The sequence below is a fragment of the Fusarium poae genome, chromosome 1 (assembly GCF_019609905.1).
Source record: "Fusarium poae strain DAOMC 252244 chromosome 1, whole genome shotgun sequence".
NCBI lineage: Eukaryota > Fungi > Ascomycota > Sordariomycetes > Hypocreales > Nectriaceae > Fusarium > Fusarium poae.
Window position 1 is genome coordinate 10,000,001 of NC_058399.1, and position 26,085 is coordinate 10,026,085.

Below are 26,085 nucleotides of genomic sequence, written 5' to 3' on the forward strand. Positions count from 1 at the left end.
AATAGAGACCTGCTCTATGGAGGGGGACAACGAAAACACAAAGGGGGAAAGGGTAAGAGACCCAAAAACAGAAACCGGACTTGCGATTGAAAAGGACTTGCTGAAGAAGAAAGAGAGAAAAGGAAAAGAGTTGTTTGGGGCGTTGGTCCTGTTTATAAGAAGCGGCCGTGTATGGCGGCCATAGTGTGAGAGTCGGCTCCCAGTCCGGTTGCCTTGTTGAATTCGATAGACCACACAAAGCAAGGAAGATAGAATAATACAAATTAAAAGATGCAGCCAATGAGAGGCTGCAGACAAGGAGATGGCGAGTTCATGTCGACTATCATCACTCAGCATCACACTTGGTTGTGGGTGAAGGTAGAGGAGGGTTCCCAGTTCTAGCGTGGGCGGTTAAGCAGAGAGTGCGTGCATCAAAGAGTGGGTCAACGATGCGATATTTAGAAGCAGCCCACTGAGTCCCAGGGAGCGGGGGTCCCGGCATAGAAACACTACGCCAATCACATCCCTAGCACCGCTAAACAAGCCCAAAGGTGATCCCCCGTCGAGCGTCTATATCTCCCCCGCCATTGGCCCGTGACACCACTAAAAGCCATCTCTCGTCACTCTGCAGACCATCCAATCATGTCTTGCTATTCAACGTCGTCAACCACTTCAGCCCCATGTAGAGGCCTCAGCATTGCATTTGTTCTTCACCAATACTAACAAATAACAATCTATGGATCATGCAATTCCTCCTCCTCCTACGTACTTGCCTTCATCTCACATCGCATGGCATGGCATTGCATCGCATCACATCTAATCTGCCGTAATAATGTCCTGCTTTTGCTTTTGACATCTACCTCCATTATTGGGCCGCTCCTCAGTCGGGCGAGACGTAGTGCAACCCTCGAGTTCATGCGGCCGTACTCAAGTATGTATGTACATATGACTTACTCTGCAATTTGACAAGTCAAGAATTGGCTCACTTGACCGACCGACTAGTTTGACTTTCTCTCAACTTCAATGCGGAATGATATGCTCCGTTATCATTGTATTGGTGGCAGTATATTCTACCACGGCATATCCTATTCACGCTAAATACTATCACAGAGTATCCATACCTGCGCTATTGAATTAGAACAGAGACATGTGGATTGGTGGTGGTCCATAAACAGGCCGCTATACAAGGTACATACATATCGAGGCCTCGTTTGTATTCCCATGTCCAACCACCTCCCTTGACCATCCCTGACAAGCTCCTCATTCCTATGCACACGGAAATCTCTGATAGAAAGCCCAGTCCAAAAGTTATGGATACCGCTGAGTACAATTCACATCTTCAAGTACCCTATTCGACAAGTACAATGGGTCTAGGCATACCATCCCCATCTTCCCCCCCTCTACGGCCCGTCAGCAAGTGCCCGGCACAAACCTCCAAGACTTTACCATTATCCTTCCAGGTCTAGCATCGGTGACATCGGTCCTCCGTCATCCGACTACCTACATAGTATATGCATGCTATGACTTTTTAGCTCCGGCGGGTATGTGAGGTCCGTCACACAACTAAAGAGTGCACCCACCGCCCTCTTTCTATCTACAAGGTCTATGCTTGTGATATTTGCTTGCTTTCAAGTAAGTGAGCGGGGGAATTTTTCCACTTTGTAAAAATCCAAAGACAAGGTAAGGATCATCAACAAGGAACTTTGTCTTAGAACGTGACTCCTTCGTATGCTGCATGTCCAAGTAGGTGGAGGAGGGATGACTATTGACGAGTGAGGTTGGAGTTGTTATCGCCGGAAACTATACGACAAGGTAATGGTATACGATGTTTCCACAGAGGATCCGAATCACTTGACAAAGGTTGCACGCGAAATGGTTCTCTATACTACGAGCTTTTCTCTACAAGGACTCATGACCTTTTTTCATGCTGTAAGCCGACGCTTTTGTGTTGAGATGCATGAAGAGTTGCCGCTGGCAATCTGTCTTTGCAAAAGCTGCGGTCCTGAGTATAGTCATGGTGATTTACAAGCTCTAGTGCTTGACCGTAACTGGTTCGGCCCAAGTAGATTTTTGAAAGACTGGATTATGTCTTGACCGGTTAATAAGTTTGTGTTTGTTTATAGTCGGTCAAATGATCAGCCATCTTATGCCAAACAGAACGTAATGCTTGGATACTTATAACAATGTGTGAAACATATTAACAATTCATCAATAAAGATTGACAATACAAGGAAACTAGTGACCACGAGCCTATATCGTTGAACGTTTATGCATACAAGTTCAATATATGGCATGTAGCATGTCGAAATCATATAAGCCACCTGAGCAAGATCGACACAAGACAATTGCTACTACCTTAATTCAAGATAAACAAACCGGCAATTTACTCTACCTCCCTGCTAGTCATTATAAAAACCTCTGATATGATGAATTGTATTCAGAGTTGGCTTATTACGAATTTGAAAGGTCACGTGGTCACCCGTCGTGATCTCACAATGGCCTCGTTTCAACGCGTTACTAGTCGCGTCCAATATCCCCTGGATCAACATCAATTAAACTTGAACTTCCTATTTGAGTTGCATGGCTGCCTAGGAATTGTACTATCCAGCCTAGTTTTAATCGCTCTGCTAAAATGACAGAGCCTTTGATTACAAACCAGACATCGTGAATGGGGCCAATTTTTTATCTCGAGATTTTAGTACTACCTAGTTTTCATTCAGACTTGACCGTCACTCACTCTTAAAACATCCATCCTTTGACAGAATTCGCTTTGTCATGCGACATCTCTTGACAAAGGCATTCGCTTCATCCTATCGACAAACTTACCGCCCTCTTGCAAAGCCATTCATACTTGGTTACCGACTTCATCACAAAATGGCGGCCAACAACTTCTCAGTTGATAATGCCCTCGTCGGAAAAGTAACGGCATACGTTGAGAAGTACATGTCCAACTACGACGCATCCCATGACTTCAACCACATCAAACGTGTTCTTCGCCTCTCTCACCACATTCAATCTCATACGCCTTCGACATGCCGGTCCCTCGTCACTCTGGCCGCATTGCTCCACGATGTTGGCGACAAGAAGTATCTCCGTCCCGGTGAAGATCCCTCACGCATGGTGGCCTCGGTGCTTGTATCCTTTGGCGCACCGCAGGATCTCGCCGACACCGTTCAGGCCATCTGTCTCGGCGTCAGCTACTCCTCCGAAGTCAAAGACCCGGCGCACACTCGGGCCCTGGTGGAGACATATCCGGAGCTGGCGGTTGTGCAGGACGCCGACCGGCTGGACGCCATTGGTGCGGTTGGGATCGCGAGAACGTTTGCGTTTGGAGGAGCCAAGAGCCGCACGTTGGAGAACACCATCGAGCACTTTGACGATAAGCTGTTGTTGCTGGAGGGCATGATGAAGACAGACGAGGGAAAGAGAATGGCCAAGGAGAGGACGGAGAGATTACGACTGATGAAGCAATGGTGGCAAGAGGAGACGGCCGAGTAGATGGAGCTCTTGAGAAATTTGATTCATTAAAATCCAAAACATAATCAATTACAAAAAGCAATTCGATGTTGTTCTCTCATAAGACTTAAACAATTTTATCTCGCTTGTTCAGTCTGTCTTACAACAGAAGGAGGTTGATAACTACCACCAATAGAATCTCACTCACTGTTCGATTCTCCATGAGGCTAAAAGCACAGTCAGGGCCCCCGCAAACCTTACGAGGAGTAAGAACCCTTACGAGCGGAGCGACCTTACGAGAAAGAACCTCAAAGGCTAGAACAGTCGGGGATTCGGTCCAATTGACGCCCTTTATTCTCACCTGACTCAACCAACATGGCTGATCTGCGTTGGCTTCTTGTCTTACATGAGAACCTGTATGGACTATATTAGCCCAGGGGCTGTGACTAGAAGGAAGGACAAGACATCAGCTCGGGTCATTGTTCACGACATAACCAAATAGGGAATATGAAGTATAATATAAGACCCGTGATAGTAACCGCCGCTTACTTCTCTTTGTGCTTCTCACTCATAAGTATACCTACTGTCTCTCATATATCGCTGGCTATACGACCTGTTGACTTGAACGTTCTCAACTGCCCACGATGGATACGCTCCCCACAGAAATTGTCATCCAGATCCTGGACAACCTCCCAGCCCCAGCCATCAAGCAAGCCCGTCTTACATCCCGAACCTTCAACTCGATTCTCGCGAAACGCACATTTGAAGTCCTCGTCTCGTTCTTAGACCCGGAAGTGGCGCAAAACACAATCGTCACTGTCGCACAAGATCCTGTGCGACGGTGTCGACGACCCTCAATCTGGTCACCAAGATGCAGCGTACCTCGGAATTTACCTGTTGACGACTCATTCCTTATGGCGCTCTGGGTTGGTTTGCGTGGAAGTTCATGGATCGCAGGTGTTGAGGGGGACAAATTGGACGTTAATAGGTGGCAGAATGGGGTGGGAAAGGACATTAGTGAAGATGAGTTGAGGGGAGTCTTGTTTCGATATGCACTTTATCTGAGCTATATGAGCGAGTGCGAAGAGGAGCAAGACATACCACAGGCTTGGGTTCTCAACTTGATGTGCGGGAAGACAGAATGTTGACACTTTATGCATCAACATGAATGGATCATATTTGGCAGGGATATATACATGGCAACAGCGATTGATTTACTTGGCATGGCCAAATATAAAGGGGTTTGTTCCCCAATTCTTAATAAGCGTATCACAATGGATGAGAATAAATAGTATATGAATGTTTGCGACCGTCTATATTTTATAACTACACCTTTCAACAGGTGCAGCGGAAATCAAAATCTAGTCTAAATGAATGGTCGCTAGTATGAAGTATTAAATGTAGAAATTAGCATATAAAGTCGTTTTGCATATCGCGTTCGGATCTCATATAATGCATTCCCCCCAATCCCGTCATCGCTCGGCCCAATCACATTGGTGTCCGAAGCGGAATAAAAATAACCCCCTATGTACTAACGCCGTTCGCTTTCACGAACAAAAATCAAATCATACCCAAGTGTTATGCTTTTCATGCATCATGTAAGGATCGTAAGAATGTTTGAAAAAAGAAGAAGTAAGGTGTGGTTAATCAATCGGTTAATCAATCAACCAGAAGAAGGTCCAGTTTAGATGAGATAGGCAGCGGCGAAACCGACAATGGCCAGGAGACCAGTGACGGTGTTCATGCCAGCACCGGCAGTCACAGGCTCGGGAACATCAGAGGTGGAAGGCTCGTGGTCCTCGTTAGAGTCGGAACCAGAGCCGGAACCGGAACCAGAGTTAGAGCCAGAACTGGAGGAGCTGTCACCACCGCTGCTACCCTTGCTTCCACTGTCGCTACCCTCACTGCCCTTGCTACCACTGTCGGTGCCGTCGTCGTTGCTGGGTTGCTCGCCCTGAGGAGTCTTTCCACCCTCGGAACCGGAGTGAGGAGGAGGAGGAGCGACACCGGTAGGGTGAGCACCGCCAGAAGGAACGGGGTGGTAGGTGTGGGGAGGGTAGACAGCGGTAGCGTTGTGGGCGTGATCGACAGGAACGGTGTAAGTGATGGTCTTGGTCACACTCTGGCCGTGGTTGGTGGGGTGAGGGTAGGCGTAGGTCTGAGTCTTGGTGATAACGTCCTGGCCGGGGTGAGTAGGCTCATGAGGCTTGCTAGGCTCGGTAGGGTTGTGGTGAGCAGGCTCGGTTGGGTTGTGGTGAGCAGGCTCGGTTGGGTTGTGGACCTCAGTGACAGGGCAGATAGTTGTGGAAACAGCAATGGTCTCGGTTGTGACATGGCCAACAGGGCAGTTGACGACGGTGGGAGGGCACTGAGTGACGGTGTAAGTCTTGGTGCTGTAGACAGTGCTGGTAGTGTACTGAGTAGGCCCAGTGACGGTGCCGTTCTTGTAGACAGTGGTGAATCCAACGTGAGTCTAGGGTCATGTAAGTCAGTACGTTTTCCAAGTCGAGTAGTGCTTATGAATAATACTCACATCGTCGTAGTGAGCGTTGGCAACAGCGGCCGCAGCAGCGAGGATGATGGCGGAAGTCTTCATGATAGTGTTTGGTGCTTAGTATGTATGTTTGTGTTAACGAATGTACTTTGTCAGTGTATGTAAGTCGACAGAGCGGATCTTTGAACGAAAGACGATGGTGTATTAGATAGTACGAAGGAAGGGGCTGTAGACGAGGCAAAGCATTTCTTATATCTCATCAACATGGTGGCCCAGTTTGTTGGGTGTGTAAGCGAGATAGGGCGGAGCCGACTAACTCATGGTTAATTCGATTCTATTCCAGGCGAATGGCGGCCGACTAGTTCAGTGGTGTTACTAGCAGGGCTGATGATAAGCCATGCCGAAGTAGTGGCTGTTGAAAATGCTAACGATGGATACGAGGTGTGGGTAGGGTGGACTTGTCCGGTGCCAATACCCTGGATCTTTCCGTATTGCTGTCAGATGTTAGTGACCATTCACGGCATTCCTCCCAGTCCCGAATAGGCACACATGGCCCAAAAGAGCCGTGATGTTTGTCTTGGCCCTGTTATCAAGAACTTGCAGCGGGCCGTGGTAGCCATGTAGCCATGTCGCTCAACTGCACCTAGCAAAGTCTAGAGCAAAGCTTTGCAGACGTGCCCCACGGTGATAGCTCCCAAGCTCACCGAGCTTTGCAATTTCAAATTTTCTCTCGATCGCCCCAGCAATAGTGACCCGAACCTTGGCAGGCAACATTGTATGCAGTATGTCCACTCTGCTCTGCACAATTAAAATGGGAGGGACCGGGGGCTGATGGACAATCCAGATCGGAACCCTACGCGCATCGCATAGTGTGGCTATGTCAGCATGCAACGATTCGATCTTGTGAGAAAGCTTAAACCACAAGTTAATTGGGAATGGCAGACGTAACGTCAGGCTGTCATGAGTGGTGTAAGGCTGCCACCAAGAATTGAAAGGTGGCTATTCTTGGAATATGGCGTTCGTCGCCCGCGGAAAGCTAGCCCAGCCCTGTCCCATGGGCTTTTGTGCCCAGCGCCGGGCCTGCCGGTCAGCCACATTTGCCATTATCCAGTGCATGGTCCGAGATGGAGCCATCCCTCTGGGTCCGAGCCTCAACAAGGTACATCGCCGACGCTGGTAAAAACCAACGATGGAAATAATTGGAACGTTTCGTTTCAACGGCCTCCAGTTCACCCGATGACTTCATACGAAGCCTCGTGGCTCTAAACCCAGTTTTGGATTCTCGACCTCCAAATAGATCGTAACTTAGAATAGAATGATGTGTAGCTGGGGATTGAAGACTGAAGACTAAAGACAAGGGTCTGGAGATCTCGGATTTTGCTATCGCGCAAAGTAATAGGCCTCGAGCACCGTATCCTCTTGACCCGCTGGGTGAGTCAGTTGGCAAGTGACTTTGACCAACACCCTTCTTTATTCATTTGCTGTGCCCTTCTCTTGCAAAGCATGGCCATATGGACCATTCCCATTCGCACAGCGACTCGTTATCTGTTTTGTTCTTCGTATTGACCACACCCTTTTCATGTGGCTCGCGGTATCTTCCAAAGTGTCAACTTGTCACTGGTTCGAGAATACCCTAAAAATGACAGGGTGGGGGGATCGTGGTAAAAACTTTCGTAGTAACGTTGCCAGGTTGCACGAGAAACTTTACCATCTACCACCCGTCAGTTACGTAGTTGATGTAGGCTCTGTGGCTTGTTTTAGCACCACAGCCACAGCCTCATCGCACTCAGCCTTCGATTCTAGCGTCGGCGATCGTCATCCAGTAAGCTTACAAGAAGCCGTGTCAGCGGCTTTGATAAATATCGTCCAGCCGCTTCATTCGCATTCGCAAGCTGTTATTCTGGTCGTTTCATCCAAGTCACGCCATGGAGATATCCGTGGTAGAACTTTGAATTTAGACTCAGCTTCAGTCTTCCAACATACACAATTTGAGTGAGTCTTTCAGCCAGCCCTCGTCTAGGTAACATCGGTCAGTCGAACATTCTGCGGGTACAGCCAGACCTGGCTTGGACAGGGGATAAGGCGCGATACCTAACTTGAGGGAATTAACAAGGCTGCCTGCCATACGAATTCGACAGCGGGTCGTATCTCTGTTTGCCCAGATCATTTTCTCCCCGCATCATCCAGTCCCAGCAGCGAGGATAATTGCTTCATTCCCTTCGTTTCTCGTACGATGACCTCTTTGTTACGAAGTCCAGTGACCAGAGGCGCAAGTGACCATCAAGGGATCTTTCAAGTTTCGAGGTCTGGGGAAGGCTGGAAAAAAATTCCTCTTTCCCACCAGAGAAACGTGTTGCAGGGACTTGGTGATAGTCGGACAGCTTTGCATGTTCATCCTCTCTGCGCCATAAGCTTATCAAGCCGCCCCTGTTCGGTTTTTTGTTTAAAATGCACCAGTAGTGGGGATCATCAGCTCGAGCAGCCGGCTCGGCATGGTGCCGTACGCTCGAGCCCTCGAATAGCGGATGCTATGAGGGTCAAAAGCAAGGGGTATTTTCAATTGGGAAAGGCGTTGATTTTTGTGAAGGAACTTGAGTAATCGGCGTGGTGTTGTTTGGACAACAGTGGAATTTATCACATCAAGGAATCACCACAGGCAAACAAGATCGATGTTTTTTTCTAGTAGCACGTGACGTCTACATCGAGCAGCCAAGGTAGGAGCAGAGTTACACATACAGAACGTCGCATACAAGTAGCATTGTTCAAAAAACAAATCTTCACTGCCACCTAGTCTACCTACTCCAAGGGACAATGGGAAAGTTCCTGAGCTTCATTAGCCTTGCAGGTAAGATAGGTAAGCTAAGGATGTACGGAGGCAGCCTTCAAAAGTTCTTGCTTACTAAGAGCGATCAGCAATAATCCCTATAGCCTAACCAGGGTTAATATATTATATTTATAAGAGGATATTCTATAAGGGATTTTATCTATATTCTTTATACTTATTCTTTTAAATAATCCTTTAAAATACTAATTAATATAGCTACTTAAGCTATAATTATAATAATAAAATTATTATAAAGTAATATAAAATTATTTTATAAAATCTATAAAATAATAAAAATATTAGCTTATATAATTAATATAATATATATATTAAAATATATAACTTACAGTAAATAAAGCTATAAGCTTAGAAATTTAATAATAATATAATAGTATTAATAGTAATAAGAGTAGTAATATTATAGGGCTTAATATAAGTTTAAACTTTATATAAGAATATAAGCTTTAAATAGATAGTAAAAAATTCTTTTTCTTTTATAATATAATAATAAAAATAAAAAAGTTATTAATATTAATATTTAAAGCTAATATAATATATAAGTTATTTTAATTAATTATTTATATAATAATAACTAATTATTAATAGTCTATATAAATATATTTTATTAAGTAGGCTTTAACCTTATAAATAATAGCCTTAAGGCCCTAGCCTATAGAAATAGTAATTAGTATAATAATAAAGAAAAATTAATTATTATATTAACTAGTAATAAAAAATAAGCTAAAGATTTATATTAATTAATCTTTAATTAAAAAGAGCTTAAAAATACTAAAGTTAATAGTATATATAATAATAAGCTTAATATTATATTAATTTAATTTAATTACTAGGTCTTAATCTTTTTATATCTTATTAAATTAGACTATATTAACTAGGTCTTATAAAAAGAAAAATAACTTAATACCTTATATTAAAAGCTAGATTAAGGGATTAAACTATTAATATAAAAAAAGGTATTTCTAGAGGTAATATAATTAAGTAATTATATACTTTAAATTATAGACCTAGAGATAATTATTTATATTATAAAGATATTTAGACTATTTAATAGTCTATAATAAATAATTAGCTATTTATCTAGTTATAGTAGTTAAGATAATAGGGTTAATTAGAATTATTAGAATTTTAAAATATTAGTTTTTTATATAATTATTTTAAGTTTAATAAGAAATTTTAAGCTTAATTAAGGGCTTTTTCTAAGGATTAATAAATATTATATAAATATATTATATAATAACTATTTAAGTAAATATAAATAATATACTTTATAATAAGCAGAGTTTTAATAAGTAGTTTTAACTATAGATAATATATATATAAGCTCTTAAGAAAGGCTTTTAATTTATTAAAGTATTATTTAAGCTAATAAATAAGATATTATAAAATATATTATATTTAAGCTAGCTAAGTAAATATATAAAGGAAAATAAAGACTTAATTATTTTAAAAGTTAATTATAATTAATATAGCTATAAAAAAGCTATTAATATAATTATTAAAGAATTTATTATTAATAATATTATAATATTAATTTTAATAATAAAATAAATCTTAAAGGCTATAAAATATAAGAAAATAAAATTAATTAAGAAATTAAATTTAATAAAAAAAATATAAAAAGAATACCTTAAGTAATATTAAAATATATAACTTATAATAAATAAAGCTATAAGCTTAGAAATTTAATAATAATATAATAGTATTAATAGTAATAAGAGTAATAATACTATAAGGCTTAATATAAATCTAAACCTTATATAAGAATATAAGCTTTAAATAAATAGTAAAAAATTCTCTTTTTCTTATAATATAATAATAAAAATAAGGAAATTATTAATATTAATATTTAAAGCTAATATAATATATAAATTATTTTAATTAACTACTTATATAATAGTAGTTAATTATTAATAGTCTATATAAATATATCTTATTAAGTAGGCTTTAACTCTATAGATAATAGCCTTAAGGCCCTAGTTTATAAAAATAATAATTAATATAATAATAAAGAAAAATTAATTATTATACTAGCTAGTCCTTAGTTTAAAATACAGTTTAAAATTATAATATCTTAGTATAAGTATTTAGTAATAAAATCTTAAGATAGTATATTATATAATTAAATTAATTTCTATAGAGTTAACTTTTACCTTTAAATTAGCTTATATTTTAATTTTCTATATTCTTAATAGAATCCTATTAACCTCTAGTTAACTCTATTAACCTTATTAACCCTATATATAGTTTCCTTTATAAGGCCTTTAATATAAAAGCTTTTATTACTTTAGCTATTTTAGCTTTATTCTTTATAATTTTATTTTTAATTAATTTAATAAGATTATTAAAGACTTTATTAATTTAAGCTATTTAAGACTTAAGGTATTAATATTAAGTTTTATACTTATAGTTTAATTTAATTACTTTAAAGAATATAACTTTATCTTTATATATATCTTTATTAAAACTATTAATACTTATAATTATAAGAGATTATAGTAATTATATAATATAGTAAGAGGTTAAGTATATAATTAAGTTTAATTATCTATAATATTAATAAAGTTAGCTTTTACTTTAGCTTTTTAACTTTATATTAAACTCTTAACTATATATATAAATTTCTTTATTTAATAGTAAACTCTAACTTAGATAAAGTTTCCTATTACTTAGAATACTTATATTTATCTTTAATAATTTAAATAAGAACTCTTAGTTCTATAAACTATAATATATACTAATTTATTATATTTTAAAAAGTAATCTACCTTTTTATAAGGCTAATTTTATCTTTAATATAATAATATATTATATTAAATTACTATATTTCCTATTAAATCTACTATAGATCCCTCTAAGGGATAAGAAGGCTAAGGAATTATAGAATTTTATAGCTAAATATAGCTAATACTATACTATCTTTAATTAATAGTAATTATCCTATAGAAATATATTTTAGCCTCTTTATTATAAGGGTATATAGACCTTAGAATTAAATTAAAGTTATATATAAGGCTTTAATAATCTGGCTATAAGTATACTAGAAATACTATATATATTACCTAGCTATTAGGCTACTATCTTTTAATTAAATTATAAGGTAATATATAATTAATATTATAACTATAATCTAAATTAACTTAATATATTATATATTAAAGTAAAATAACTTATATTTTTTTTCCTAGTAATTTTATTAAGTAAAAAAGAAGAAAGTATATAATATTATTATAATTTTAATAGAGCTTTTATTCTTTAATATAAAGTTAACTTTATTAAACTTTATTAAAAAGTATAGCCTTATAGCCTTATAATATTATTTTATTACTAAAGTTTACTATTCTTAAGTATTTTATTTCTTTATAAAATAATTAAAATCTCAGTTATATATAATCTTTATATATATTAAGCCTTTTTATAAGCCTTTTCTTTAGATCTTTTAAGTATTTAAGCTTTTACTTAAGCCTTATTATTATTTAGCTTTATTTATAGATTTAAAAATACTTTATAAAAAGTAATAAGACCTTATAATTAAAAGTAATTACTTTAATAAGGCTATAATTATTATTATTATTATACTTAGTCTATTAAAGGTATTTAATTTTATATTTTAACTATTTTAAGTCTTTATTATTATTATTAAGTAAAATAGTATTTATAATATTCTTTTTACTAAGAAAATAGCTTTTTAAATAGCTAAGTATATTATTATAAAGGCTTCTTTTTCTAGAAATAGGCAGTATTATATTAAGTAAAGACTATAAAGTTAATTAATATAAAGTGTAAATAGACTAAGGATTAATTAACTATATAAGTTTAAAGGTATTTAATAGTAAATTATAAAAAGAAAAAGTAATTATTATATATATAAAAGCTTTTTTTATTTCCTTTTTATTATAAAGTTTAACTATTATTATATTAATTATAGTCTTATTAAGAAAGTTAATTATTAAGAAAAAGTTAAATTTAATATATTAAGTTTTTAATCTATATAGATCTTTTAGTTTTAAATTTATAAGATAGCTTTAAGAAGACTTAGGCTTTAATAGAGAGTAAAAATAAATAAATAAATACTAGCTAGTAATAAAGAATAAGCTAAAGATCTATATTAATTAATCTCTAATTAAAAAGAGCTTATAAATACTAAAGTTAATAGTATATATAGTAATAAGCTTAATATTATATTAGCTTAATTTAATTATTAAATTTTAATTTTTCTATACTTTATTAAATTAGACTATATTAACTAGGTTTTATAGGAAAAAAAGTAACTTAATGCCTTATATTAAAAGCTAGATTAAGAGATTAAACTATTAATATAAAAGAGAGTATTTCTAGAGATAATATAGTTAAGTAATTATATACTTTAAATTATAAACCTAGAGATAATTATTTATATTATAAAAATATTTAAACTATTTAGTAATTTATAATAAATAATTAGCTATTTATTTAATTATAATAGCTAAGATAATAAAGTTAATTAGAATTATTAGAATTTTAAAATATTAATTTTTTATATAATTATTTTAAGTTTAATAGGAAGTTTTAAGCTTAATTAAGGGCTTCTTCTAAGGATTAATAAATATTATATAAATATATTATATAATAACTATTTAAGTAAATATAAATAATTACCTATAGTAAGTATAATCTTAATTAATAGTTTTAATAGTAAACTTTAAGTAGTATATTATATATTAAGATTAAACCTTAAAAGACTAAAAGTATATAATTTAATTAAATAAAACTTTTATAATATTATTATAAGGGGCTAAGTCTTAATAGGTTATTATATAAAAGGGAAGCTTTATATTAAGCTATTTAAGACTAAGGAGAAGAGGAAAAAAAAGGATAAAGTTATAATAAGGTTATTATAAAAAAACTCTACTATTATATAAATATATAGATTATTAAATAAAGGGTTACTTAATTAATAAGGGTAAATTAAGTCTAGCTATAGTAATATAAGCTACTATAATATAGATTAATTCTTTAAATATAGTATAGCTATTAATAATATCTCTTTATTTTTTAAGCTAAAGCTAATAATAATAAGATTATAGTATAATTAGCTCTTATTAATAAAGAAAAGTAAGCTTCTTTAATTTTATAAAAGTCTTATTATTATTTTATTACTTTTTAATATTTATATTTCTTTTCTTTTATAATTTATAATTAATATATAGGCTATATAATCTATAGATATCTTTATAATACTATTGCTTTAATTTTCTCTCTTTTTTCTTTTTTCTTTTATATAACTATAATTATATAGCTATTTTATTCTTACTACTATAACCTTATAAACTTATAATATATTTATTTTTACTCTTTTTAGCTAGATTATATTATCTTTATTTATATCTTTTTATTAAAATTATCTTTTTTTATTATAAACTTACTATATTATATCTTTTAATTATTTTATATTAAGCTCTTTTTATTCTTTTTATTTTTTTTATTCTCTTTTAAATCTACCTTTAAATAGGTCTTTTTTTAAGTTTTTATTAAGTTTATTATTAATTTCCTTAGTATAGTAAATTATTAAAACTGCCTTAATTATACTATTAAATAGTATTTAAGTCTTTTTATATATATTAAAGAAAAAAGTAAAAACTATAATATTAAAACCTCTCTTATTTTTATTTATATTACTATTAAAGGTAATATATATTTATTATAGCCCTGTGGCATTACTGCTCTTACTACTGTTAACACTATTGTATTATTATTAAATTTCTAAGCTTGTAGCTTTATTTACTGCAAGTTATACATTTTAATATATTTATTACTTTATTATTACTTTAATATTATTAACCTTATAAATAGTCTTCTCTATAAAGTATAATATTTATTAAGCTAATAATTAGCCTTATATATTAATAAGAATTTTATTTATTCTTTATAATAACTTTACTATTAACTTATTATAATAGCTTTCTACTATTAATATATTTATTTTATAAAACTTAATAAGTCTTTAAAATAATTTCTTTTAATATATTAATAATAATAATATCTTTATTAATTTAAAAGATTATAAGTAAAAGTATTTTAAAGATATTATAAGTTATTTATAATATATTTATAATAACCCTAGCTAATTTATATTCTTTCTTTATTTAAAATATAATTAAAGTATATACTGCTAATTAAGCTATATTAATATATCTAGCTTATAATAATCTTTCTAAAGATATAATATAAGCTAAATATAATATTTATATTATAATTACTTATATTAATATAAAGTCTATTTACTATTTAAATTTAATTACCTTAAAGTAGCTTAAAGCTACTCTTAATATTATAAATTTAATATAATATTATATTAAACTTAACTAGGCTTACTAAGGTAATAAGCTTATTTATAGCCTTTTTATTTATATTTTCTCTAGTATAATTAATATTAATCTATTAAAGCCTAAGATTAACCCTATTAAATTACTATTAAAATTAACTTTCCTTATTATAAAAAGGCTATAATAAATTACCTTTATTATACTTAATAAAAAGTATAAAAGTAATATACTTAAGATAGTTACTCTTTTTAATAGTAATAATAATAATTAGAATATTAATAATATTACTATTATAAATAATAATAATAATAATAATATTTAAGATAATAATATTTAAGTAATAAATAGTATTAAGAATAATATAAAACTTTTTAATTAATTATTAATAAAGTTAAATTAAATAATCTATATACTTTTAATATAAGAGTTTAATTTATATTAATTTAATTAGTTTAATATAGCCTTCTTTAAGTTTTAAATAAGGACTTTTTTATTTATATTAATTATTACCTTTATTTTATTATTAAGCTCTTTAAAGAAATAAAAATCTATTTAAGCTTTAAGTATATAGTAAACTTAATATAACTATTTAATTTCTTTTTTAATATACTTTATAGTATATTCTTTTAAAGATAGCTTTAACCTTATTATATAATTATTATAAACTGCTTAAAAGGTTTATTATTCTCTAGGATAAATCTATATTATACTTTAAAATTATTTAAAGCTATTATTCTTTTAATATAGCTAATTAGTTCTTATAAAGGCATTTTATACTCTTTTTATTTAATTAAGTATTAATAAATTTATTTATAACCTTAGTTTTTTTATTAAATATATTTAATTTATTTTATTACTTATTTATCTTTACTATTTATTAATATAATAAAAAGTTAAATATTATTATTTTATTAATCTAGAAAAGAGTTATTAATTACTCTCTTTAAGAGGTTAATATAAAATTAAGAATATATTCTATTAAGGATATTAAGTTCTATTATATAGCTATTTAATACTTTTATAACTATATATTTATATTATTATTAATTAAGCTTTTTAAATAGTTAAATAGATTTAATATTTATAAGTTTTAATTATACTTTATTATTTATAGAGAATCTCTTAGTAAGATATTTATATTAATTTATAGTATCTTTTTAATATTATTAAGTAATAATAGTTTATATTTAAATAAGTTTAAATATTTATTATAGCTTAATTATAAATTATTAAATATTAAACTCTTTATAATCTTATAGCTTAAAGTTTATATCTCTATTTATTAAAAAAAGAATATATAATAACTATATATAATAAAGAAAAGGCTTATATCTAAGGAAATATACTTATAGCTATTTAATAATAATTATACTATAAATAAAAGCTTAATTAATTATTCTAGGAATAATTAATATAGATTTATAAGATTATTTATATTTTCTAGTTTAATTATTTAAAATTATTATCTATTTATAAATAATATATAATACTAAGTTATTATTTAATTTTTATTAATTTATAAAAAGAACTCTAGAACTTTTTAATCTAGTTTATACCTTTATTATTAATAATTAAAGTAAATATACTATAGAATTTATAGTAATAATTAAGAAATTACTATATATACTTCTTAGCTTTTATACTAGGTATAGCTTTTAATATAATAATTCTTATTAATTAATCTTAAATAACTTATAAGTATTAATTCTATTAGTTTTTTAAGGCTAAGAAATTAATAATAAAGTCTATTATAAGTTTACTATAAAGTTATTAAGAAATTAATAATAATTTTAATAACCTTTATTTTATTTCTCTCTAGATATAGCTTTAATTATAAATATTATAATTCTTAATAAAGTAATAATATAGCTATATAAACTTAAGCTAGTATTAATATTATTATACTTAAGCTTAAGTAGTATTATATTTTAAATAATTCCTTAGAATTAAGTTATATTTTTATTAAATAATATAAATTTATAGTTAATTTATAATACTTTTATAGTTATTATTATTATTTCTAGGTATTTAAAGATATTTTTAATAATAAAAATATCTTTTTTATTAACTTTATATTCTATAATTTAAATTTATAACTTTAATTTTATAAAAAAATATTAAGCTTATTACTTAATAAACTTACTATTTTAATAAATCTTATTTTATTATAAAGTACTTTAAGTTTTTATAGTCTATAAAGATTATAAAGGGTTTAATACTATATAGCTTTACTTTTTATACTTTTAAGTAATATATTATAGCTAATATCTCTTTATTATAAATTAAATAGTTATATTTAATAAAAAAGAGTTATTATAAAATATATATAATTAAATAAATAACTCTCTATTTATTTTTTTATAAAAATACTTTACTTATAATAAACTTAGAATTATTTAATTTAATAAAAGTAAATTATTAAAGATTTTATCTTATTAATATAAAGGCTTTAATAAAGTAATATTTTAATTCTTAAAATATAATATCTTTATTACTTATTTATATAAATAATATACCTTTTTTAATAAGTTTTATAAAAAAGATAGCTATTATAAAGAAATTTAAAATAAATATATAGTAATAGTTTATAAAGCTTAAGAAACTTTAGACTCCTTTAATTAATATAAATATAGCCTATTTATAAATAGCTTATTACTTCTCTAGGTTATAAAATATTATTTTTCTTATTTTAATAATAAACCCTAAGTATTTAACCTTTTTAATAGTAAATTTATATTTCTTTAGATTTAAATATAATCTAGCTTTTAATAAAGATTATAGTATTTTTTTTTATTTTTACTATATAGTCTTTTAAGCTTCTTAATAAGTAATATATAATAATTCTAAGAGGAAAGATTATTATATATACTTATATAAGCTAGTTATATAAGTATAAGTAGGTCTTTAAGACCTCTTAGTTTAAGACTTACTCCTATAATAATAAAAAAATTATCCTCTTTCTTACCTATTAATATTATATTACCCTTATAATTCTATATTAAATAGTAATAACTATAGCTATAAAAACCCCCTTTTATTTAAGCTATTAATATACTTAATTATCTATATTAAGTATATCTCTTTTCTAGTAATCTAATTAAAAAAACTAAAAATCAATTTACTAAGATTTAAACCTTAATTTTATAAAAATAAAGTCTAAGCTTTATTAAGTAGCTAATTATTATATATTCTTATATATTAACTTAAACCTACTTAAATATAATATCTTTATATTAATATAATATATTAACTATCTTAAAAAGCTTTATAGATTAATCTTTCTAAATATATATTTTTAATAAAAAAAAAAGCCTTTTAATTTAATTTTACTTTATAAAAGTAATTAATAATATAGCCTTTATTTTAGCTTTAAAGAGTTAAAGTATTTAATATTATACTTATAATTAAAGTATAAACCTTTATATTAATTAAATAAAGATAATTTAATATCTTAAGGGAAAAAAAAGAAAATATCTAAAGAGTATTTATAATTAATATTAATATTTATACTCCTTTAAAGTATAAACCTAGGGATTATAGCCTTTAATCTTTAGGCTAAATTAAGGAAATTATTAATACTCTTTTTAATAAGGATATTAAATATAATTAATACTTATAAGGCTTAATTAAAGCTATTATAATAATAATAAGATTATAATATAGTAAAAAAGAGCCTTTATATTTAAATACTACTTATAGTAAAAAACTTATAATATAATTAAAAAAGCTTAACTCCTCTTTATAATTAAACTTATAATATATAATTAAAAAGGGAAATAAAGCCTCTTTATACTATTTTAATAAGGAATATACTATACTTATTATTAAATAATAAAGTATTTATTACTTAGAATTTAATACTTTTTTAAGAAATTAATAAGAATTAAAATATAATACTTAGATAGATATAAAAAGTAACCTTAAAGATAGTTATATATTTACTTTAATATTACTTATAATATTATAATAGTTTAATATTAAATTAATTATAATATAAACTAAATTATCTTAATAAATACTAGCTTAATTTACTTCTATTTATTCTAAAGGAAATAATAACCTTCTCTTTATTATTAATATAGTAAAGAATAATTAATAATACTTTTCTCTATATAATTTAAATTAAATAAATAATAATATTAAGTTTATTTTAGTCTATAAAAGAGATATAATTACCTAGGGAATTAAATTCTATTAATTAATTAATAAATATTTTACTAAAATAGTATTAAAAACTATAACTATATAAGACTATAATATTATAATATAAATTTAATAACTTATCTCTTATAATATTAGTAAATATATATTAGCTTATAATCTTTTATCTCTTTTTTATACTTAAATATCTTACTTAATTTACTTTCTATAGTAATAAAAAGAAATTATAAAAGTATTCTAGATATACTCTATAACCTAGGGTAATTAAGCCTTATTAAAGACTACCTATTATTTAAATATCTTTTTTAAATTAAAAGTAATTAAACTTCCTACTTAACTATAGTAAATTAATTTACTAGATATTAATAATTAATAATACCTTAATTACTTAAATATCCTAGAATAAACTATAAAGTATATATAAAACTATATTAATAAATACTATTATAACCTAGATTAAAATTATAATTAATAATTAAATATTTAAAAATAAATAGCTATTAATACTCTTTTTATTAATAATTTCTTTAAAAAGATTTAAAAAGAAATACTTAAAGTATTTAATTTTAAATATCTTAATAATTAATATAATTAGGGATTTATTATAATCTCTAGTAAAAAAAGTATTTATATTAATATATTTATATTTTATAAATACTTATTAATATTTAAATACTATAGTAAAGATTATCTTAATAATAGCTATATTTTTATACTAGCTAAAAAAGTAAATATTTAATTAATATTTAAAATAGATAGATATAAAAGAGAAAAGGTTTTAAACTCTATTATCTTTAACTTTATAAGAATTCTTATATATTACTTTAAATATCTAGATAGTAAGCTTTAAGCTGCTTTATACTTTAATTTATATACTCTTTAGCTTATTAAAAAGAATATTACTTTATCTTAATAGGCTTAATAAAAAGTAAATTTAGCTAAATAGCTAGAATACTTTAATAAAGTATTTATTCTTTTTACTATCTTTACTATAATTAATCTTAAAATTAATTATTTCTTCTTATATCTTAATAAGAATATCTAATTAATAGACTTTATTTATATTTATAAGAACTATTATTATATTATTATATAAATAGCTAATTAAAACTTCCTTAAGTTTAGCTCTAATTATAATTAGTAATATAAAAGTAATTTCTATAGAAATAAGTATTAAAATAATAATTAAAGCTATAATAATTAGAAAAACTCTTACTATTTAAATAGGTATTAAAGTAGCTATTAAAAGGATAAATAAAGTTATAATTAATAATATAATAATAAGTATAATAAGAAATAAATTAAAAAGTAAAATAAATTTAAATAAGATAATTAATATACTTAACTATATAAAAGAGATTATATTTAAGAAGAAAAGAAAATTTATTTTAAAAAATACTATTTTATTATAAAAGATAATACTTTAAAAGATATATTTAATATATAGCTAGACTATAATTATTATAATAATAAATATAAATCTAATAATAACTATTTAATTAGCTTAATATTATTATAAAGAACTTATCTTAGCTTTATAATTACTAAATAAGATTTATTAAATATCTTAAGAAAAAATACTTTCTTATTAACCTCTATATTAAAAATATATAAATATAAGATATATAACTATATATTTATTATAAAAGCTTTACTATAGGAATACTTAAGAATATAAATATATATCTTACCTATCTAGCTTTTAAATAAAAATATTCCTATTAAAACTAAGTATTATATCTATTATTAATAAGATTTCTTATCTTATAATAAGCTATATTACTATATTAAAAATAACTATAATAATATAAGTTATTATTATTAATAAGTTATAAATACTATTACTTAAGACTGCCTTAATATTATTAATAATACTATAGGTAATAGTATTATTAATCTAAGTTAAAAGAATTAAAAAGTTATTACTTTTAATATATAGAATATAACTTAATTCCCTATATTTACTATATATAAAATTAATAAGAATTATATTTACTTAAGATTCTAAGTCTATAGTAAATATAAAAGTCTCTTTATTATTATTTATATAGATATTAGCTATAAGAAACTTATTATTAGCTAGGCCTAATTAAATACTCTAAATTATAAGATTAAGAAAAAGAAATTAATATATATTAAAGGTATTAATAATAAAGTAAATAAACCTTATAATAAATAGGCTATATTCTCTTTCTATATTAATAGTATTTATAAGAATAAAGATAATATTAATATAATTAAATTTAAATATAATACTTAAGTTTAAGATAGAATACTATTATTATTACTAGCTACTCTCTTTAAAAATAGTTAAATAATACCTTATAGTATTAATATTATAAATATAATATAATATCTTAATTATACTTTACTAGGAGATTTCTATATCCCTTTTTAAATTATATAATTTATTAAAAAGATATTATAATAAGTATAGGCAATTTATACTATAATAATCTTAGCTAGAAAGTCTTACTTTATTCTAGTTTCCTAAAAAGAAATTCCTAAAGGATATCTTTATATATTCTATAGATTATTAATAACTATAATTAATAGTCTTATAGATATTACTAGCCCTTTAGGTATTATAATTACTAATAATATAGATTTTAATATCTATATATTCTAAAAGTAAAAGCTTAAAAACCTTAAAGAATATAAAGAATAGTAATTATATCTAGCTTCTATATAGAAATTAATATTTATAGCCTTTATAATAATTAATATAACTATCCTCTTAATAAGTCTAAGAAAAGAATCTATTTAAGGTCTATAAATAGATATATAAGTATTATTATTAATTAAGTTTACTTTATCTCTTACCCTTAAGGCTATTACCTTTAGTATTAATAACTTAAAAATAAGAAACCTAGTATATAAGATTATAATACTAAAGTTAATTATATATAAATAGCTAGGAACTATATTTAATACTATTATAATTAATATTATAAGAGCTTAAAGAAACTAGTATAATTAAAAATACTAACTATTAATAGTATTTATTAAATTCTTAGAAAAGGAATTAAATATATCTATTAATATACTTATTATTAAGAATAATATTAACCTAGTTATTAATACTATAAACTTACTAGGTCTTTATAGACTTCCTTATAAAGTTTAAGTATAATAATAGCTAGATTTACTTAAGATTATTATAAGTAATAGTATTTATATTTATAATAATAAATTACCCTTTATATAATAAGCTAATTAGCTTATATATAAATTCTCTACTATATAGACTAATAAAGGTCTTATTTATATTAATAAGGGCAATAAGATAATTATCTCCCTTATAGATAATTAGTATAAATATAAGGTATTTTAATAACTTTATATTTATAATATAAAGAATAAAGAATTTATTAATAAAATATTTAATATACTATATTATAAAAGATATATAAAATAAATCTAATAACTTACCCTCTTTATAGCCTTAGTATTTATAATATAAAGAAAGGTTAATAATAAACTAAAAGTATATATAATTATTAATCTATAAATACTTAATAAAGTTATTATACTTAATTACTATCCTTTACTTAAATAAGAAGATATTATTAATACCTTATAGAGAGTAATATATATTTCTACTATAGATATATTTACCTTTTTCTATTAATTTAAAGTTAAATTAAAATATTATAATTATTTTATTATTATAAATTATTAAAGACTTAAGAGATTAATAGTTATATTAATAGGTTTTTATAATTCCCTAGTATATATATAGAGATATATAGATTATTTACTTTATCCTTTCTAAAGATTCTATTAAGCCTTTATTAATAATATTATTATTTTCTTATAATTAATAATTAAATACTTTAAATATCTTTAAATTCTATTTACTTTATTTAAGTCTAAGAATCTTACTATTAATCTAAAGAAAAGCTAGCTTAAATATTTAAGTATTTATATTCTTAGCTTTAAAGTTAATACCCTTAGTCTATTAATAATAGCTAAGAAAGTAATAATATTTATTGCCTTTAAATTCCTAATATAATTAGTAATTTTAAAATAATATATTAAAGTAATTAATTATATTAAATACTTAATTTTATATTATATAAAACTTATTAAATTATTCTAATAGTAAAAAGTTACTTTATTAGCTAAAGGTTATTAAGATAATAAGATTATAAATAATAATAAAAGATAAAGAATAGCTTATATTAAAATAATTTACTATAACCTTATGCCTAAAGAGTTAATATTCTTTAAAGTAGTTTAATTTAAAATTGCCTTTAATAAGAGAATATTTTATCTAGACTTTATTAAATAACTATTTCTTTAGATTAATATTAATCTTTAATAAGGCTTTAATACTATTCTTTACTATATTAAAGATAGTTATATATAGAAAAAAGGTACTTATATCCTAGTTAATATTATTTTACTTATATACTTTTTAAGTTATACTTTATTATTAGCTAAATATAAATATAAACTAATTAAGCTTAAAATAGCCTGCCTTATCTAGGCTATATATTACCTTAAGGCTTAAATTAAATTATCTAAAGGATCTTTAATAATCTTTACTAATTACTTTATAATTAAACCTATTATTAAGAAAATAATACTTAAGATATTTAGCACTAATTAAATAAACTAAAGGCTTATTAATACTTCTATCTACTTATTTAAATATAACTTATATATTTTCTATATCTTAAAGAAAAAAAACTTTATTCTTAATACTTTAAGTTAATTAAAAGCTAAAGAATTAAATAAAAATATTAATTAAATAAAACTAAATTACTTAATATTAAATAATATACTTATTAGTATTAAAGCTATAATAGTATTAAAAATAAAAGCTTACTTTTTAATAAAATATATTAATAATAATAAATATAAATTTATAATTAAAATAATTCTATTTAATAGTAAGCTTATTACTATAGATATTTTAAATAGTAAGGTTATTATTAATACTTTTAAGCCTAAAATTCTTTTTATCCTATAGTAAGGACTACTCTATAATTATAATAATAAGGGAATATATAGACTCTATATTCCCTATAAAATAATACTAGAAATCTTAATAATAATATATAATAATAAGTATTATTTTAAAATTAAAAGAATAACTTAAAAACTATTTAACTTATCTATTTATAATTTCTTATACTAAATTAAAAAGTATATCTATACTTATAAAATATATTACTTAAGTTAAACTAATTAATAGAAATAAATTAGTAATTATATACCTATTTAACTACTTACTTAATTAATATATACTATTATAATAGATTTTATTATTAAATTACTACTTATTCCTTTAAAAGGCTTTCTATAAGCTATAAATAGTTTTAACCTTTTTAATTAATTAATAATAATTACCTATATAGCTAGTAAAAAGAATTTATTAATTCCTAGCTATTTTACTTATTCTATTAAAGACTAAGTAATTACTTTAATTAGATTCTTTATACTAGCTAATTAAAGAATACTTTAAGTTATTATTTTAAATAAAGATAGGCAATTTAATAATTCTTTTTAATAATCCTTATAAAAAGAATTTAATTATAAATTAATTATAACTATAGCTTATTACTTTAAAGCTAATAAATTATTAAAATAAAAAAACTAGACTATTAAGATTATATTATACTTTTACTATATTAAGAACCTTAAAGCTAATTAAAGTTATTTATTACTAAGTTTATAATTTAACTTAAATAGAATACTTAATATTAATATAAATATATTTGCCTAAGAATACCTTTATAGGTTTAAATTAAATAATATCTTTAATTTTCTTAATAATAATAAAGAAGTATTTAACTTACTATTCCTTTAAAAGACTATTTAATAGAATACTTAATTAATACTTAACTTTATAGCTATAAAAGGAAAAAAAGCTTATAATAAGAAATACTAATTTATTATTTTTAAAATTAATAATAAAGTATACTTTTAATTATATAATAATTATTATCTGCCTAAGAAACTACTATATAAATAGTTATAATAATAAATAGGCCTTTTTTATATTAAGTAAATAGTTAATAACCTAGCCTATAAACTTAAATTCCTTTTTAATTAGATAATATATCTAATTATCTTAATTAAGTATTTAATACTTATATATATTAATAACTTTACTAAAAAAGAACTTAGCCTTATTAAAAAAGACTTAAATAGTAAAAAATAATATAAAATTAACTTCTTAATTAAATATTAAATATATTACCTTAAATATAATAATATACTATTTAAAGGATTTATAATATAATAAAAAGGTTAAGGCCTTAAGTATAATACTTAGATTAAAATACTAAATATTAATAAAGGTATTATTATTAAGTATTATATAAAGTACTTAAAAGAGTTTAAAAATAATAAAAAGTATTATAGTAAATAATAGAAAAAGTTACTTAAAAAGAAATAATTAATTAATTAATTCCTATATAATAAATATATATATAGTACTAAGGACTATATTAACTCCTTTTAAGGCTAATATATAATATATAATAATTCTAAGAGAAAAGATTATTATATATACTTATATAAGCTAATTATATAAGTATAAATAGGTCTCTAAGACCTCTTAGTTTAAGACTTACTCTTATAATAATAAAAGAATTATTCTCTTTCTTACCTATTAATATTATATTACCCTTGTAATTCTATATTAATAAGTAAATTAAAATATTATTAATATAAGCTATTATAAATCTATTTAAATATTTTTATAATATTAAGTTAATAAATCTCTAGAATATAATAAAGGTATTATTAAGTTTAAATAGATATATAAGCTATTTAAATAAACTAAAATAAGTCTTAAAGGCTATTTAATTTTCTTATTTTTTTACTATTTATAT

The 26,085-nt window shown here is 25.9% G+C and overlaps 3 protein-coding genes across 3 annotated transcripts; 2 read left to right on the forward strand and 1 right to left on the reverse strand.

Moving 5' to 3' along the window:
* Nucleotides 1-2,853: 2,853 nt before the first annotated feature.
* Nucleotides 2,854-3,477, forward strand: FPOAC1_003218 (uncharacterized protein; the record flags this gene model as incomplete). Its single annotated transcript, XM_044847788.1, has 1 exon — nucleotides 2,854-3,477. The coding sequence occupies one exon, from the start codon at nucleotides 2,854-2,856 to the stop codon at nucleotides 3,475-3,477; it is 624 nt and encodes a 207-aa protein (XP_044713704.1).
* A 602-nt stretch (nucleotides 3,478-4,079) lies between these two features.
* On the forward strand, nucleotides 4,080-4,583 carry FPOAC1_003219 (uncharacterized protein; the record flags this gene model as incomplete). Its single annotated transcript, XM_044847789.1, has 1 exon — nucleotides 4,080-4,583. The coding sequence occupies one exon, from the start codon at nucleotides 4,080-4,082 to the stop codon at nucleotides 4,581-4,583; it is 504 nt and encodes a 167-aa protein (XP_044713705.1).
* A 536-nt stretch (nucleotides 4,584-5,119) lies between these two features.
* Nucleotides 5,120-6,031, reverse strand: FPOAC1_003220 (uncharacterized protein; the record flags this gene model as incomplete). The annotated part of the gene is made up of 2 exons (XM_044847790.1): nucleotides 5,120-5,908; nucleotides 5,969-6,031. The coding sequence occupies 2 exons, from the start codon at nucleotides 6,029-6,031 to the stop codon at nucleotides 5,120-5,122; spliced, it is 852 nt and encodes a 283-aa protein (XP_044713706.1).
* Between the last annotated feature and the right edge of the window lie 20,054 nt (nucleotides 6,032-26,085).